Source organism: Bufo bufo, chromosome 6 (assembly GCF_905171765.1).
Source record: "Bufo bufo chromosome 6, aBufBuf1.1, whole genome shotgun sequence".
Taxonomy (NCBI): Eukaryota; Metazoa; Chordata; class Amphibia; order Anura; family Bufonidae; genus Bufo; species Bufo bufo.
In genome coordinates, this window is record NC_053394.1 from 137,895,096 (window position 1) to 137,914,002 (window position 18,907).

An 18,907-nucleotide genomic window follows, 5' to 3' on the forward strand; every position below is an offset into this window, starting at 1 on the left:
AACTCAATTTTTCTCAGCAATGCGGGCACATATGAACATACCAAGTGTCCATGCAACAGGTCAGCCAGTGTCATAGGTGCAAACCTGCTGACAGATGCCCTTCAAATAACTAATGACTGCTTAGGTATGCTGAAACAATAAAAATCAGCAGCACAGTTTCATAGGTACAAATCTGCTGACAGATACTCTTTAAATGGAAAACTAGGCTAAGGAATTTGGAGACTTGTCCATTGTTTTATCCATTGGTTAATAAAGGAAAGGTTTCAAAAATGTGAGATTTCCACCTATGATCGATCCATGGTGTGACTTGTAGTTCCCCCACAGTTGCATAATCTATAAATGACATTGCTTTATCATTGCTTCCCCATGACCACAATCAATGAATGCTGCGCTGTCACTTGGAAAATTCTCCTATTGAGTCATTTATGATGTGGGCGTGAACAAACTGAAAAACTCCGGGAAAACGCATTCTCAGGGATGTATGATTGCATAAATTAGCAGATTTGCCGTTTAGTTGAAAGGAAAAGCTGGATGACCTCTGTGAGAGCTGTAAGGCTCATATTGGTTGTCACCCAGCTTTCCCAGAACCAAATATAACTGAAAAATGACTATAGACAAAGCATGGCTCAAAATTTGCAGAAGATTTTATTATTTTATTTTTGTGAAAAATGTTTTATTTATTTTTTTGCACTGGTCATGATCTCATTCTACAGGAGTCACTTTCTCAGGGTACTGTCTCTTTAAGAGAAAGATGACAAAGACACCCAATAGGCGCTGCTTGTGCAAGGTACAGTGTGCTGACAGCACATGCCTGAACCAGCAGAACTGGCTTGCCCACAAAGAGGAGTGGCATAGAGAGTCATTGATCTCCTGTAATGCTCTCATTTCCTCCTGTGCTGGTTCTCCCTCCTGTATGAAGGTATGCAATATTTATTTAGAGGGCAGAGAGTATTGTAGGTCGAGGCCGCCCTGTGGGTTGTGATACAATCCACTGTGTAGCTGCACTGGAAACTGAGCCTGCATCTCATTGTTACCTGTGAGGGTGGGAAGACTTCGTCAACCCGGGAGAGGCAGCTGCCACATCAGCTAACGGCATCTCATGTAATTCTATCCAGAAAAACAGAAACCAGAGGAAACTAAAAAATAAAAAGACTAGAGAACTTCCAGTTCCAGTTACGTTCCATCACTGCTCCTGTGGATTCCAGATGCCTAGCAGCAATGTTTTCCTATAGCAATGGATGAGATTATGGACAGAACCTGAACACTGACCTTTAATTTTGCATGGAAGCCATTGACCGGTGACCATCAGGATGCTGCAGTCCGTTGCGAGCAGTCGCTGCATGCGGGTGATTGACAGGAACCGTCCGGCCTGGTATTTTGGTTTTCTGGTGGTCAGTTACATCCTCTATCTGATATTTGGGGCGGCAGTCTTTTCCTCACTGGAGTTGCCCTTAGAAGACCTGCTCCGAAATAAGTTGGTGGAGTTAAAGCGACAATTCTTAATTGACAATGAGTGTATGTCGGAGGGGCAGCTGGAGGTGTTTTTGGACAAGGTCCTGGAGGCCAACAACTATGGGGTGTCCATACTGAATAACGAGACTAGGAATTGGAACTGGGATTTTATGTCGTCGCTGTTCTTCGCCAGTACGGTATTGTCCACCACAGGTAAATCAATGAACATGGTTATTTGGTAACATTTTTACTGAATCCCTGACCCCCAACCCCCCCCCCCCTCCTATAACTATAATTGCTGCATCCCTAATCCTAATTGCCCAGTGACCTAACCTGACAACCTAACCCTACATAATACCCAACTCTACATCTAGAAAACTGTACTCTGAGACCTAAGACTTTTAAGCCAGATTTTTTTAATTTAAGCTCTAACTTTAACCCCTAGCACTAATCCCTTAGGGTCCATTCACATGTCCGTAGAATGGGTCCGCATCCGTTCCACAAATTGCGTAACGGGTGCGGACCAATTAATTCTCTATGGGGCAGGAATGGATGCGGACAACACACAGTGTGCTGTCCGCATCCGCATTTCCGGAGAACGCCCCCGATCTTCCGGTCCGCGGCTCCGGAAAAAAATAGAACATGTCCTATTCTTGTCCACGATTGCAGACAAGAATAGGCAGTTCTATGGGGGTGCTGGCCGGGTGTATTGCGGATCCGCAATACACTACGGACGTGTGAATGGACCCTTAAAGGGAACCTGTCACCTGGAAAAGACAATTTACACTAATCACAGTACCTTAAAGTATCTCTCATAGTGTGCCCAAAGATGTATTCATATGTTCTTTCTGCGTTGTGCTGTCTCATAAAATCGACTTATAAAACTGTTTGGCACCTTTTTGAAGTCCTGCTGAAGTCACGGGGGCAGCGGCCTCCTTGACTAAACCGTCGGATAAGCCCGCCCCTCCGCATATTGATGGGCATTTTTCCCTGTAGCCGTGACCGCGCTCTTCTCGCGCATGCGCCGTGCGTGTCCTGCCGCAGCGCGATCCCGGCTACGGCTACCTCCCTCCCTGGTATCTGCATGTTCACTGCGCCTGCGCTGCAGTGCAAGCAGACAGTGATCGCGCTCACGCCGCAGGGGAGAAGCGATGGGCGCGAGCACACTGTATAGGAACGGCGCAGGCGCAGTGAACAAGAAGATGCCAGGGAGGGAGGGAGCCGTAGCTGGGATCATGCTTTGGCAGGACACGCACGACGCATGCGCGAGAAGAGCGCGGTCATGGCTACAGGGAAAAATGTCCATCAATATGCGGAGGAGCGGCATAGGGACGGGCTTATCCGACGGTTGAGTCAAGGGGCTATCCCATGACTAATGTAAAAAATAAAAATCAGACATCATATACGACATGACAATTTCCTTTGAACAAAGCTAGAACCAGTCCTGTACCTCACATGGATCCAGAGATCTCCCCATTCATTGCTCTGCTAGATTTATATCAGGCTGACAGCTCAAGGGGAGTGTCTGTTCTGCTGCAGCTAAGGGGGCGTGTCCATGCTCTCCCTATCACAGCTCAGGAGGCAGCTGAAGGATGAAACTGAGCAGGTGCAGCCCTCTCAGTGAGCTGGACAAAGAAATAAGAAAAAAACAGCAGGTGGCGCTATACAGATACATTTTATGGAATAACGCAGTGGCTATGCCGAATTTTTAATTACATGCAATTACAAAAGAATTCAGATCAAGGTGTTGGTTTGAAAACTGTAGAATATTTTTTGTGGGACAACCCCTTTAAGTTTCGGTTTAAAATCTGAGGAGAGGACTTGGTTTAACAGGAAATCTTTCCTAATGTTCTTCATCTTTTTTTTTTTTTTATGTTGTAGAAATTGTTTTAATGAAAACTTTCCTGGGGCAGCCAAATTGAAGGCATATTTTTGCATCCCGTATAGGTCCATCCATTTATGGGTAAGGCTAATCAAGCCCCACCATTTTCAGCCTGGAACAGCCCAAATAACTGATACTAATATAGATGTTACACGCATGCCGATAGCGCTCTATTACAGCTTCGGTAACTATGGCAACCAGCCATCTGGTGCTGTCACTCAATCCAGTTCTGCACTTCTGTCTCTGTACTTCCTCAAAGGGGTTGTCTCATTTCAGCAAATGACATTTATCATGTAGATAAAATTAAAACAAGGCACTTACTAATGTATTGTGATTGTCCATATTGCCTCCTTTGCTGGCTGAATTATCTTTTCCACCACATTATACACTGATAATATCCAGGGGTTATTACCACCCTGCAATTCAGCACTGGTGGCAGTGCTTGCACCCTATAGGAGAAAGCACTGGCCTCTGGTGGCCAGGACCATGGGAGCATGCACGCACGACCACTGCTGCTGGATTGCAGTCTGATTGTAACCCCTGGATATGAGCAGTGTATAATGTGATGGAAAAAGAATCAAGCCAGAAAAGGAGGCAACATAGACAATCACAATACATTAGTAAGTTCCTTGTATTAAAGGGGTTTTCCAAGTTATATTTATTGATGACCTATCCTCAGGATAGGTCACCAATATCAGATCGGTGGGGGTCCGACACCCGGCACCCCCGCCGATAAGCTGTTTGAAGAGGCACGGAGCATGCCTCCTCTATAAACAGCTGATCGTGGGGGTGTCGGGTTTCGGACCCCCACCGATCTGATATTGATGACCTATCCTGAGGATAGGTCATCAATAAATATAACTTGGACAACCCCTTTAACTGCTGCAGTCACACTGACTATTCAGAGACCTCCAGTCTGGCTTTAAATCATGGTCCACAGCACTGCTCTGAGCTGTGGCTATCTCGTCTCATGCGTCAAACTGTTCTGAGCTCTCACTGACCCTCTCCTTACAAAATAGTTCCAGTGCTCCTGTCTGGAAGCTACAGAGGATGCTTGATGGCCAATTCACACCAATACAGACACTGGATCTCTCCTCTTTAGTGCTGCACACTGGTATCTCTCTCAGGGACATGCTACTGGTTATCACTACAGGGAGTGCAGAATTATTAGGCAAGTTGTATTTTTGAGGATTAATTTTATTATTGAACAACAACCATGTTCTCAATGAACCCAAAAAACTCATTAATATCAAAGCTGAATATTTTTGGAAGTAGTTTTTAGTTTGTTTTTAGTTTTAGCTATTTTAGGGGGATATCTGTGTGTGCAGGTGACTATTACTGTGCATAATTATTAGGCAACTTAACAAAAAACAAATATATACCCATTTCAATTATTTATTTTTACCAGTGAAACCAATATAACATCTCAACATTCACAAATATACATTTCTGACATTCAAAAACAAAACAAAAACAAATCAGTGACCAATATAGCCACCTTTCTTTGCAAGGACACTCAAAAGCCTGCCATCCATGGATTCTGTCAGTGTTTTGATCTGTTCACCATCAACATTGCGTGCAGCAGCAACCACAGCCTCCCAGACACTGTTCAGAGAGGTGTACTGTTTTCCCTCCTTGTAAATCTCACATTTGATGATGGACCACAGGTTCTCAATGGGGTTCAGATCAGGTGAACAAGGAGGCCATGTCATTAGATTTTCTTCTTTTATACCCTTTCTTGCCAGCCACGCTGTGGAGTACTTGGACGCGTGTGATGGAGCATTGTCCTGCATGAAAATCATGTTTTTCTTGAAGGATGCAGACTTCTTCCTGTACCACTGCTTGAAGAAGGTGTCTTCCAGAAACTGGCAGTAGGACTGGAAGTTGAGCTTGACTCCATCCTCAACCGGAAAGGCCCCACAAGCTCATCTTTGATGATACCAGCCCAAACCAGTACTCGACCTCCACATTGCTGGCGTCTGAGTCGGAATGGAGCTCTCTGCCCTTTACCAATCCAGCCACGGGCCCATCCATCTGGCCCATCAAGACTCACTCTCATTTCATCAGTCCATAAAACCTTAGAAAAATCAGTCTTGAGATATTTCTTGGCCCAGTCTTGACGTTTCAGCTTGTGTGTCTTGTTCAGTGGTGGTCGTCTTTCAGCCTTTCTTACCTTGGCCATGTCTCTGAGTATTGCACACCTTGTGCTTTTGGGCACTCCAGTGATGTTGCAGCTCTGAAATATGGCCAAACTGGTGGCAAGTGGCATCTTGGCAGCTGCACGCTTGACTTTTCTCAGTTCATGGGCAGTTATTTTGCGCCTTGGTTTTTCCACACGCTTCTTGCGACCCTGTTGACTATTTTGAATGAAACGCTTGATTGTTCGATGATCAAGCTTCAGAAGCTTTGCAATTTTAAGAGTGCTGCATCCCTCTGCAAGATATCTCACTATTTTTGACTTTTCTGAGCCTGTCAAGTCCTTCTTTTGACCCATTTTGCCAAAGGAAAGGAAGTTGCCTAATAATTATGCACACCTGATATAGGGTGTTGATGTCATTAGACCACACCCCTTCTCATTACAGAGATGCACATCACCTAATATGCTTAATTGGTAGTAGGCTTTCGAGCCTATACAGCTTGGAGTAAGACAACATGCATAAAGAGGATGATGTGGTCAAAATACTCATTTGCCTAATAATTCTGCACACAGTGTAGAATGCATGGGCTCATAGGAGAACCTACCCTGCCCCCCAAATCATTCATAGGAGCCAAGTCCACCACCAAAACAACCCTTATACTAAGCCTAACACACAAGACACCACAGAACACCTAGTAAAAACTCACACAACCTATGACAATGTACTTTCCTAAACACTAGTTTTCACCTGTCTTAGGGTCGCAAGACCCACTCATGTGACCAAAACCTCCCAGGAGCCCACACATTCTGGGCTTTACCCTACTTATATGCTCCTGAACGGACCTTCCAAGCCTTGGCACATGACAACAGGTCCTTCAACAGTCTCTCTCTAACAGTAGGTTACCCTGTCCCAGTTTATATGCAGAGCTGAGAAGTTTAGTAGAGAGAATAGGAAATATCTGCTTATTGTGACTGCTCTAGTAGTTAGTGTAAAAACTATGTAAAATAATCGGTTCCTCTCCAAATGTTGAGCATGTGTTTGTCAATGCCTGCCTTGTGAGAGATCTGAGAAGATCGGATAGACTTGCAGCACATGAGCCTTTCTGACAGGTCTTTATGTGTTTCCTTTCTGTTTGTTGTTGTGGGCAGGATCCCACCTCTCCACAAGTTCTGCTCGTTAGCTGTTTAGAGGCTCTATTTAAGTCTGCCTCTTACTGCTGACTTTGCGGTTGATATTTTCTTTCTGGAGTTCTCTACTGGTTGTTTGCGGATCCTCTACTTCCCACTCATCTCAAGCTAAGTCCTCCTGTTTTCTCCTTTGTGCGTGTGTTGCTGCTAGGTCTCAGGGAGACACTGGTCCCTTCACAGGGGAAGGTCCCGCTGTCTCATTCCCCTATCACTAAGTTAGGGTTTGCTACAGTGTCAGCAGTGCTTAGGTTCCAGAGTATGAGTTTATTTACCATCAGGACTTGCTCATACTGTTAGCAGTCAGGGAGAGGCTCGGGGATTGTTAGGAGCTTAACATTCCCTCCTCCCTAGCTTTGGGGCCTAGTCTGTTTACCTGTTTCTGTTTGTTTTCTTGGTGTTCCTCTTATCCCCATTTGCTGTGACAGTGTTATTTGGAGCTCAGAATATACCAAGAAGACTCGCCAAGGTTTAAAAAAAAAATGAGAAGAGTACAAATATAGGTTTCACTTACCCATATATCACATCCATACCCAGGGGTGCACCTAGCCTTTCTGCTGCCTGAGGCAAAAATTGAAACGGTGCCCCCCCTCCCTACTGTTAAAGGCATACTGTGATACAGTTGAATATAGAGACATTTCCCACGTCCCTGCCACTGCCCCCACTTCTCTCTATGTCTCGCTGCCTGAGGCAATTGCCTCACCTGGCCTCATTGGAGGTGCACCCCTGTCCATACCCCTTGTGGAATTAACTCTTTACATTAAATAACAATTATATCATACTTCTCAACATTTTAGTTAGCAAATTTGGGGCATGAAAGCCCCACTCTCAGAAACACCCGTGCACATTGGCCCTGCCCATTTCCATCCCAAGGCCACCCAAATTTGCTGGGACTGTTTATGAAAACTAGGGGCAGTCGCTTTAGATTTGGGACAGTTGGCAACTAGGTTATATTAATATCATATCACAAAAAAATTTACAAAAAATGTATATATTTAATAATATCAATTTTATTACATTTTCTAGTGATACATTTCCTGTAAAAAGTTTAGGAACTTTACGTTATTTCTCCGGAGCCAGAGCTACACTCAAGTACTTTTTACACTTGGAAGTAGGGTTGTCCCGATACCGATACTAGTATCGGTATCGGGACCGATTCCGAGTTTTCTCGGCGGTACTCAGCCGCCGATACCCCGCCCCGATACATAAATAGAATACTTTTTTGAACTAACGCTGCCCTCTCCCATGTTCCCCTGTATCCCCCTGTATCTCCACAGCACTTACTTAAGCTTCCATAGCAGGCAGAGCAGACGGCAGCAGTAACGTCACTCACTGACGTAGAGCGCCTGCTCCGCCCACTTTATGAATGAAGCAGGCGGAGCAGACGCGCGACGTCGGTGAGTGACGTTACTGGTGCCGTCCACTCTGCCTGCTATGGAAGCTTAAGTAAGTGCTGTGGAGATACAGGGGGATACAGGGGAACATGGGAGAGGGCAGCGTTAGTTCAACTTAATAACAGGATAAGGATTCACGTTTATAAATACTTCGGTGAGCGGCGGGGCCCGGTGTATTGGGGGACACTGTTATGAGGGGGATCTGTGGATGACATATAGCAGTGTCATCCACAGATCCTCCCCATAACAGTTCCATCCACAGATCCCCTATAACAGCACCATCCACAGATCCCCCACCAAATAACAATGCCATCCTCAGATCCCCCCACCCCATAACAATGCCATCCACAGATATCCCACCCCATAGCAGTACCATCCACAGATCCCCATAACAGTGCCATCCACAAATCCCCATAACAGTGCCATCCACAGATCCCCCATAACAGTGCCATCCACAGATCCCCCATAACAGTGCCATCCACAGATCCCCCATAACAGTGCCATCCACAGATCCCCATAACAGTGCCATCCACAGATCCCCATAACAGTGCCATCCACAGATCCCCATAACAGTGCCATCCACAGATCCCCCATAACAGCACCATCCACAGATCCCCATAACAGTGCCATCCACAGATCCCCCATAGCAGTACCATCCACAGATCCCCATAACAGTGCCATCCACAAATCCCCATAACAGTGCCATCCACAGATCCCCCATAACAGTGCCATCCACAGATCCCCCATAACAGTGCCATCCACAGATCCCCCATAACAGTGCCATCCACAGATCCCCCATAACAGTGCCATCCACAGATCCCCCATAACAGCGCCATCCACAGATCCCCCATAACAGTGCCATCCACAGGTCCCCCATAACAGTGCCATCCACAGATCCCCCACATGACAGTGCGTCATCCACAGATCCACAGATCCCCCAAAACGGTCACATGACATTTAAAAAAAGTATCGGTATTCGGTATCGGTGACTACTTGAAAAAAAGTATCGGTACTTGTACTCGGTCCTAAAAAAGTGGTATCGGGACAACCCTACTTGGAAGCCAATAGCGCTTAGGGTGGGTTCACATCAGCGTTAAGTATTCCGTTATGGCTTTCCGTTATAACATGGTTATAACGGAAAATAACAGAATCCATAAGACGGAAGTCAAAATGGAAACCTTTAAGAGGCATTCCATTTTGACCCTTCATAATACAAGTCTACGGGCAGCATAACGGATCCATTATGCAGGAGTCCAGTCTTGCATAACGGAAACCAGGACGGATCCATTATGCTACCCATATACTTGTATTATGACGGAATGCAAAACGGAAGCCTTTAAAAGGCTTTCAGTTTTGCTTTCCATCATAATAGAAGTCTTTGGGAATCATAACGGATCTGTCTGGTTCCCGTTATGCAGAAAGAACCAAAAAGTCCTGTCGACAGGACTTTGTTTTCCGTCTTGCATAACGGGTGGTTAATAGTCTGTAGTTTGTTTGTGACGCCAATTGCAGCGTGCGCAGGGTACTATCACAGGGCCCTTCCAAGGTTTTATAACGCACGTCCCAGATTAGGAAAGCCAGAGTGGTGTAATGGCCTATAATGTCTCTGAAGGGTAGTGGAATTTGTGTCAACAGTGTCTCCTACCTGGGTACGGCTGGACTCCTGGCTCCTGGCTCACTTGCAATAAATTTGAGTGTAGTGATAGTAGGAGTAATAGAGTAATTTTGCAGCAGAAATGATGTCCAGACCTTTAGATGAAGTTCAAACGTTTCTTTACTGAAGATAACTTGTATCCAAGCAGTATACAGCTTTGTTCTCTGGTCCCAGCAGGTTTTGGCAATCATTGGCAGGAATAAACACTTCTGCATTTTAAGTGTGAGCTTGCAGGATAATACGTCTGCTTGGTAGCTCTGTAATTGTGGCAGGAACTAATCTTCTGCACTTTTCTGTACTTCTGCTGTATGGGGACAGCCTAGCTGAGGAGGAGTGGCTTCTCCTAGGTCTCTGGGCTTTACTCAAAGATAGTTTTCTCAGGGGATGCTTTCTTCCTGGAACTCTGGAGGTTGTCTGCTTTCTTCATCCAGCTGAGGCTGCAGGTGCTCAGTCTGGGAATGTGATCAATGTCTCAGCCAAGACAAGATCCTTGCTGTCTTCCCTATGCAGGGGATCTCCTAAAGGCTATTACACAGCCTTCCCCTAGCAGGGGGGATGCTACACTGACTCTAACTTCCTTCTGCACCCATGCTGCAGGATGTGGGAACAGTCCACCCCTCCACAGAGGGGGAACTAAGCTGGAATAAACCATTCCAGCCTAGATACACTAAACTGAGACTGGTACCTGGCCAATGCATTGCAAGGAAACAATTATATTTAACATGGTTTTACATGCACATTTGTGAAGACATAATGTAAATTACATCAGATGACAATGTGAAGGCTCTTAGAAGATAGTAGCGGGGTAGAGGCGTGTGGTTACAAACACTCAACGGTCAATGGACCAAAAAATATCCCTTTAGGGGTCTCTACTGAATAAGTATAGGATAAAAAATTATATCTTTATTTCTTCATTTAAAACACTTAATGTCAGGGGAAAAAAGGGGAATTTAATTAAAACTATCAGTCCAAAGTAGGGTTTGATGCTTGTTGACCTAGTGGCTGCTAGTGGTTACTAGCAGTAACTGGGGGGTAAATGTCACCTCTACTGACTGTTATACACACAGCCAAGTGTGCTATACACTATATTTAGGGACAGGTCAGAGGATTGGTGTTATAGAGTTGTTGTTAACTTTAATAAGGGTGTGCTGTATCCCTAATTTGTTAAGGGCTGTGTTGAACTGTTGGCAACAATGTGGAGCTTTATTGACAATAGGGTCAGGCAGACAGTTGCAATGGTTAATCAATGCTTAATCCATTGGCAAACAGCTTGTACATATAACATGTCTTGATATCAGGCATACATTGTTTACATAATTTCACTGCACAGCTCGTTTGCTGTTAATTTTGCCTGTTTATATCACAGGCTTAACACTTGTATCGATTGCCCTAAAGATGTAGCAATATGCTCTGAGCATATGAGCTCAGTAAAGAGACACTGATCGCTGTCTGGATGCTGACCCTATCTGTTCTCTACCCCAGCCTCACAGTAAGGCTAAGTTCACACGAACGTGTGTGATCCGTGGCTGTATTGCGGCCCGCAAATCGCAGGCCGCAATACATGGCCACAGTTCCATGTGCATTCCGCATCACGGATGCGGACCCATTCACTTCAATGGGTCCGCAAATGCGGAATCGCGGAACGACTGCACGGGACGGGACCCCTCGGAAGCACTACGGAGTGCTTCCGTGGGCTTACGTCCCGTACTTCCGTTCCGCAAAAAGATAGGACATGTTCTATCTTTTAGCGGAACGGGCGGATTGCGGACCCATTAAAGTGAATGGGTCCGCGATCCGATGCGGCTGACCTATGGCCGGCGATCGTGCATTGCGGCCCGCTATTTGCGGGCCGCAGCACAGGCACGGGTCACACACGTTCGTGTGAACTCGGCCTAACAGACCTTAGTGGTCACACAAACATCTGACTAATTAGCCCTCAGTATTCCCTATCGCTCACTAGGATGCCGACTTGAACTGCCTAAAATTGAAGCGCAGCACTATTACACCCCTCCCGACATGTTTCGCTACAGAAGTGGCTTCGTCAGGGGATGTGGGGTAACACAACTTTGGGGTGTTACAAATACACAATGCTGATGTGAACCCACCCTTAGGCTATGTTCCCACATTTCGGAATCCTCACAGAATTCCAAAGGTGTTGACAAGGCCTGTCATTTGAACTCCCACAGTGCACTGCTCTCTGGTGAGAGGAAATTAGGAAAGCTACTCTCGATGTGACCAGAGTAGAAGCCTTGATCTGAATCAAGATCAATGCAGTCTGGTAATGGATAGGCACCTTTTGGCACAAACAACATATGTTTTTTTTGTATCCTAACTTGCACTAAAAACAGAGGCTTGAAGGTGATTGCTTTCACCAAGGAAGTTCTCTGACGTGTAGGTGGTGTGTGGACAATTTATCTGTTATCGCACCTACAATAAAAAAATTGTACCTCAGTATGTTTGCGTTAACAAAACAAATCCGATAGACTTTAACCTGACACTTACGCTAACACAAAAGGCAGTCAAGATAATTACCAAAGAAATGGGACTGAGCAGTGGTTATATACAAGAATGATATACTGCATACAAGAGAAGTGGTACTGTGCAGTGTCCATGTATACAGAATAAGAGCAGATACTGAGAATTACACCCAGTATACAGTACAGGAGAAGTGGTACTGTGCAGTGTCCATATATACAGAATAAGGGCAGATACTGAGAATTACACCCAGTATACAGGACAAGAGAAGTGGTACTGTGCAGTGTCCATATATACAGAATAAGAGCAGATACTAAGAATTACACCCAGTATACAGGACAGGAGAAGTGGTACTGTGCAGTGTCCATATATACAGAATAAGGGCAGATACTGAGAATTACACCCAGTATACAGGACAAGAGAAGTGGTACTGTGCAGTGTCCATATATACAGAAAAGGAGCAGATACTGAGAATTACACCCAGTATACAGGATAAGAGAAGTGGTACTGTGCAGTGTCCATATATACAGAATAAGAGCATATACAGAGAATTACACCCAGTATACAGGATAAGAGAAGTGGTACTGTGCAGTGTCCATATATACAGAATTAGAGCAGATACTGAGAATTATACCCATTATGCAGGACAAGAGAAGTGGTACTGTGCAGTGTCCATATATACAGAATAAGAGCAGATACTGAGAATTACACCCAGTATACAGGACAAGAGAAGTGGTACTGTGCAGTGTCCATATATACAGAATAAGAGCAGATACTGAGAATTACACCCAGTATACAGGACAGGAGAAGTGGTACTGTGCAGTGTCCATATATACAGAATAAGGGCAGATACTGAGAATTACACCCAGTATACAGGACAAGAGAAGTGGTACTGTGCAGTGTCCATATATACAGAATAAGGGCAGATACTGAGAATTACACCCAGTATACAGGACAAGAGAAGTGGTACTGTGCAGTGTCCATATATACAGAATAAGAGCAGATACTGAGAATTACACCCATTATGCAGGACAAAAGAAGTGGTACTGTGCAGTGTCCATATATACAGAATAAGGGCAGATACTGAGAATTACACCCAGTATACAGGACAGGAGAAGTGGTACTGTGCAGTGTCCATGTGTACAGAATAAGAGCAGATACTAAGAATTACACCCAGTATACAGGACAGGAGAAGAGGTACTGTGCAGTGTCCATATATACAGAATAAGAGCATATACTGAGAATTACACCCAGTATACAGGACAGGAGAAGTGGTACTGTGCAGTGTCCATATATACAGAATAAGAGCAGATACTGAGAATTACACCCAGTATACAGGACAAGAGAAGTGGTACTGTGCAGCGTCCATATATACAGAATAAGAGCAGATACTGAGAATTACACCCAGTATACAGGACAGGAGAAGTGGTACTGTGCAGTGTCCATATACACAGAATAAGAGCAGATACTGAGAATTACACCCAGTATACAGGAGAAGAGAAGTGGTACTGTGCAATGTCTGTATATACAGAATAAGAGCAGATACTGAGAATTAAAACCAGTATATCAGAGTACAGAAGTGGTACTGTGCAGTGTCTATATATACAGAATAAGAGCAGATACTGAGAATTACAACCAGTATATCAGAGTACAGAAGTGGTACTGTGCAGGGTCCATATATACAGAATAAGAGCAGATACTGAGAATTAGAACCAGTATATCAGAGTACAGAAGTGGTACTGTGCAGAGACAGGTTGTTTTGTGAACTGAATGTTTCAGGTTATTTCTATAGTTTCATGTCTTGGTCTGTTTCCTGTTCTGTCAAGGCCCTCTGTATGTTGTGAGTGCTTTCTGTTCTGTCAGCGCTGGCACCCATCCAGCTGTGACGTCCATATGCATCCCACAATGTGCTGAGCCCTTTACTTTGTAATTCTCCCATCCAGTCCAGAACGATACAGACCTTGCTGCAGAACATTTGACCGTCCCTCTGGTTGTAGGTCAAGATGTAAAACAATCTGAGAACTATACTGTTACAGGCACAGCACACACTGCAATAATCTCACATTTAGAAGTTTGGCAGTGATAAAGGCACAGAGTGGTCCCTTTCCTACTATATAACTGTAGAAATTTGCCATGCAGGACTATGGGAAAGCTACAGTAGAAGGCAACACCTGTAATGGCAGCCATTTCTCTCCATGGCCATTAAAATAAACTACAAATCTAGCATGCCATGAATGCTGGGACGTAACATTAGCTGGATCAATGTTCAATTATTTCAGTATCCGGTGATTGCTGTACACACAGAAGATTTATGAAACTGTATAAAAGAAACTGTATGAAAGCATACTTACCAACATTTGCGTTGGGAAAATTGGGGCATATAAGCCCCCCCTGAGAACACCTCAGACCCACCCAGGAACACCCATTTGTGTGTGGGGTTTGAGTTAGTGAGCTGCGCTGTGGTGTTTAGCTCTGCTGGGGCAGTATAATGTGCTGCACTGTGGTATTTGGCTCTGCTAGGGCGGTATTTTGTATAGTATTGCTGGCCCTGCCTATTTGTATTGCCCCGCCTTCTGTCAATTTGGATCCGCCTACAACATGGGGCCATTTCTATTTTTTTCCATAGTCACTTTAAGTTCCCCGGTCAACCCTGTGTACTGTGGTGATTAGTTGATATGGGGAACAAAGACAGTTTTTCTTTTAGACAGTTTTCATAAGTCATAGTGGGTTGTTGGTGTAAAGGAAAACTGGCCTAGTTGCCCATAGCAACCAATCAGATTCCATCTTTCGTTTTCCAAAAGAGCTCTGAAAAATGAAAGGTGGAACCTGACGGGTTGCTATGGGCAACTAACCCAAGTATCCATCACACCAGTTTTTATAAATCTCTCCTTATTATATCTGCTAGAGGTGAAGCGATCGAAATTCCAGTGTTCCACGTTCTCTCCATGGTTACTGGTCTGCAGGGTGACATGGTGTAAGAGGAGACAATGTTTGTCATATCTCTAATAATCTAATGGATTATGTTGTGTGTGGAGGCATTTAATATGAGGGACGAGTCTGCTGCTGTTTGACCAAAGGATTACTTCTTCTCTAATGATAGAGATTATCTCACAACTCCCTGCTCTAATCCTCAACTGTAGGTCTGAGACAGAATCACAAATCCCACACTGTAGAAGTTGGACTGCAGAAGCCTGACTGTGCTGGTGCCCTTTCTCCCGGGTGTGGAGATGGCTCTTTTTCAAGACTCTTCCCCTTTTCCGGACAGCCAATGCTCCCTCAGAGCACATGTGGCAGTCAGAGCTGTGTCTAATGGTGCATCATTCTGGCACCACATACACTTAGAGCTCATGGAGGGCTGCTTGCTGGATGAAGCCTTCCAGGTGCCCAACTGGGAATTTGACAACTCTTCCTGAAGTACGTAAGTTCTCCCCTTTTTCCAGGTCCAACTAACAAGAAATATCCCAGACACTCACTATTCTGCTATTAATCTTTTTTTATTCCATGGAATACAATGTACAAGTTACATGAAGCATTTCGGCCTGTTCCAGTCTTTCTCCACTGTTGACGAAGGCTGGGATGAGCTAAAACGCATTCTGTAACTTAGAAAAAAAAAATAGGAAGTTTGAGTCAGCACAACCTGCCTGCAGGTGCACATCACTATGGCGAAATACATACACAAACGGAAAATGCAAATGTGATCGCACACTACATCCAGCACTCTGCCCTCCATGCTGGATGAGACATTGGTTTATATTTTGGCCAAAGCATAGTAAGCCACTCACCGCGTCAAGGTTGTCTCATGAGTGGTCCCTAACTCTTGTTCCTACCTGTTCATGGGCCATGACAGCCACATAAAATCCAGGGAATGCAGGTCAGCATGCAAGCCAAGTACACTTTGCTTGTAACCCCGTCCGGTGCCATTACAGCTTTCATCGGATCCAGGGATGCAAGTACCAACATGCATGCTGAACCCACCATATACTTCTCCTGGAGCCAGATGGCTAATGGTAGGTTCTATATAAGCAGACTCAGTTTTATACTGACTTTAAAACCAGCCTCCAGGACAGATTAACTGGTCAGGTGTGCTTGACTCAAAGGAGATCGCCACGCCTCCAATATATGCTACAAAGAAAAAAAAAATAGGAAGTTTGAGTCAGCACAACCTGCCTGCAGGTGCACATCACTATGGCGAAATACATACACAAACGGAAAATGCAAATGTGATCGCACACTACATCCAGCACTCTGCCCTCCATGCTGGATGAGACATTGGTTTATATTTTGGCCAAAGCATAGTAAGCCACTCACCGCGTCAAGGTTGTCTCATGAGTGGTCCCTAACTCTTGTTCCTACCTGTTCATGGGCCATGACAGCCACATAAAATCCAGGGAATGCAGGTCAGCATGCAAGCCAAGTACACTTTGCTTGTAACCCCGTCCGGTGCCATTACAGCTTTCATCGGATCCAGGGATGCAAGTACCAACATGCATGCTGAACCCACCATATACTTCTCCTGGAGCCAGATGGCTAATGGTAGGTTCTATATAAGCAGACTCAGTTTTATACTGACTTTAAAACCAGCCTCCAGGACAGATTAACTGGTCAGGTGTGCTTGACTCAAAGGAGATCGCCACGCCCCCAATATATGCTACAAAGAAAAAAAATAGGAAGTTTGAGTCAGCACAACCTGCCTGCAGGTGCACATCACTATGGCGAAATACATACACAAACGGAAAATGCAAATGTGATCGCACACTACATCCAGCACTCTGCCCTCCATGCTGGATGAGACATTGGTTTATATTTTGGCCAAAGCATAGTAAGCCACTCACCGCGTCAAGGTTGTCTCATGAGTGGTCCCTAACTCTTGTTCCTACCTGTTCATGGGCCATGACAGCCACATAAAATCCAGGGAATGCAGGTCAGCATGCAAGCCAAGTACACTTTGCTTGTAACCCCGTCCGGTGCCATTACAGCTTTCATCGGATCCAGGGATGCAAGTACCAACATGCATGCTGAACCCACCATGCATGTTGGTACTTGCATGTTGTAGCATATATTGGAGGCGTGGCGATCTCCTTTGAGTCAAGCACACCTGACCAGTTAATCTGTCCTGGAGGCTGGTTTTAAAGTCAGTATAAAACTGAGTCTGCTTATATAGAACCTACCATTAGCCATCTGGCTCCAGGAGAAGTATATGGTGGGTTCAGCATGCATGTTGGTACTTGCATCCCTGGATCCGATGAAAGCTGTAATGGCACCGGACGGGGTTACAAGCAAAGTGTACTTGGCTTGCATGCTGACCTGCATTCCCTGGATTTTATGTGGCTGTCATGGCCCATGAACAGGTAGGAACAAGAGTTAGGGACCACTCATGAGACAACCTTGACGCGGTGAGTGGCTTACTATGCTTTGGCCAAAATATAAACCAATGTCTCATCCAGCATGGAGGGCAGAGTGCTGGATGTAGTGTGCGATCACATTTGCATTTTCCGTTTGTGTATGTATTTCGCCATAGTGATGTGCACCTGCAGGCAGGTTGTGCTGACTCAAACTTCCTATTTTTTTTTCTTTGTAGCATATATTGGAGGCGTGGCGATCTCCTTTGAGTCAAGCACACCTGACCAGTTAATCTGTCCTGGAGGCTGGTTTTAAAGTCAGTATAAAACTGAGTCTGCTTATATAGAACCTACCATTAGCCATCTGGCTCCAGGAGAAGTATATGGTGGGTTCAGCATGCATGTTGGTACTTGCATCCCTGGATCCGATGAAAGCTGTAATGGCACCGGACGGGGTTACAAGCAAAGTGTACTTGGCTTGCATGCTGACCTGCATTCCCTGGATTTTATGTGGCTGTCATGGCCCATGAACAGGTAGGAACAAGAGTTAGGGACCACTCATGAGACAACCTTGACGCGGTGAGTGGCTTACTATGCTTTGGCCAAAATATAAACCAATGTCTCATCCAGCATGGAGGGCAGAGTGCTGGATGTAGTGTGCGATCACATTTGCATTTTCCGTTTGTGTATGTATTTCGCCATAGTGATGTGCACCTGCAGGCAGGTTGTGCTGACTCAAACTTCCTATTTTTTTTTTCTTTGTAGCATATATTGGAGGCGTGGCGATCTCCTTTGAGTCAAGCACACCTGACCAGTTAATCTGTCCTGGAGGCTGGTTTTAAAGTCAGTATAAAACTGAGTCTGCTTATATAGAACCTACCATTAGCCATCTGGCTCCAGGAGAAGTATATGGTGGGTTCAGCATGCATGTTGGTACTTGCATCCCTGGATCCGATGAAAGCTGTAATGGCACCGGACGGGGTTACAAGCAAAGTGTACTTGGCTTGCATGCTGACCTGCATTCCCTGGATTTTATGTGGCTGTCATGGCCCATGAACAGGTAGGAACAAGAGTTAGGGACCACTCATGAGACAACCTTGACGCGGTGAGTGGCTTACTATGCTTTGGCCAAAATATAAACCAATGTCTCATCCAGCATGGAGGGCAGAGTGCTGGATGTAGTGTGCATTCTGTAACTTGCACATTGTATTGCATGGAATAATTGAAGATTATTAGCCAGGGATGGATTAAAAGGCCCAAAAGCCTTTGGCTGTTCTTCAAGTTTGGGCCCCACAGGTAAAAAAAAAAAAAAAAAGTATAGTATAGTGCACAGGATACCCCCACTCTCCCAAGCCCCAGTGCTAAAGACATATTGAGATGGAAATTGCA

General features: G+C 45.0%; 1 protein-coding gene across 1 annotated transcript in view; it reads left to right on the top strand.

Moving 5' to 3' along the window:
• The first annotated feature begins 841 nt into the window (after window positions 1-841).
• The window catches only part of KCNK1 (potassium two pore domain channel subfamily K member 1), a 58,806-nt gene continuing 40,740 nt past the window's right edge, over window positions 842-18,907 (top strand). The window contains exon 1 of the mRNA XM_040437141.1: window positions 842-1,665. Coding sequence (XP_040293075.1) covers window positions 1,311-1,665 — 355 coding nt within the window. The 5' untranslated portion in view covers window positions 842-1,310. The remainder of the gene's footprint in view (window positions 1,666-18,907) is intronic.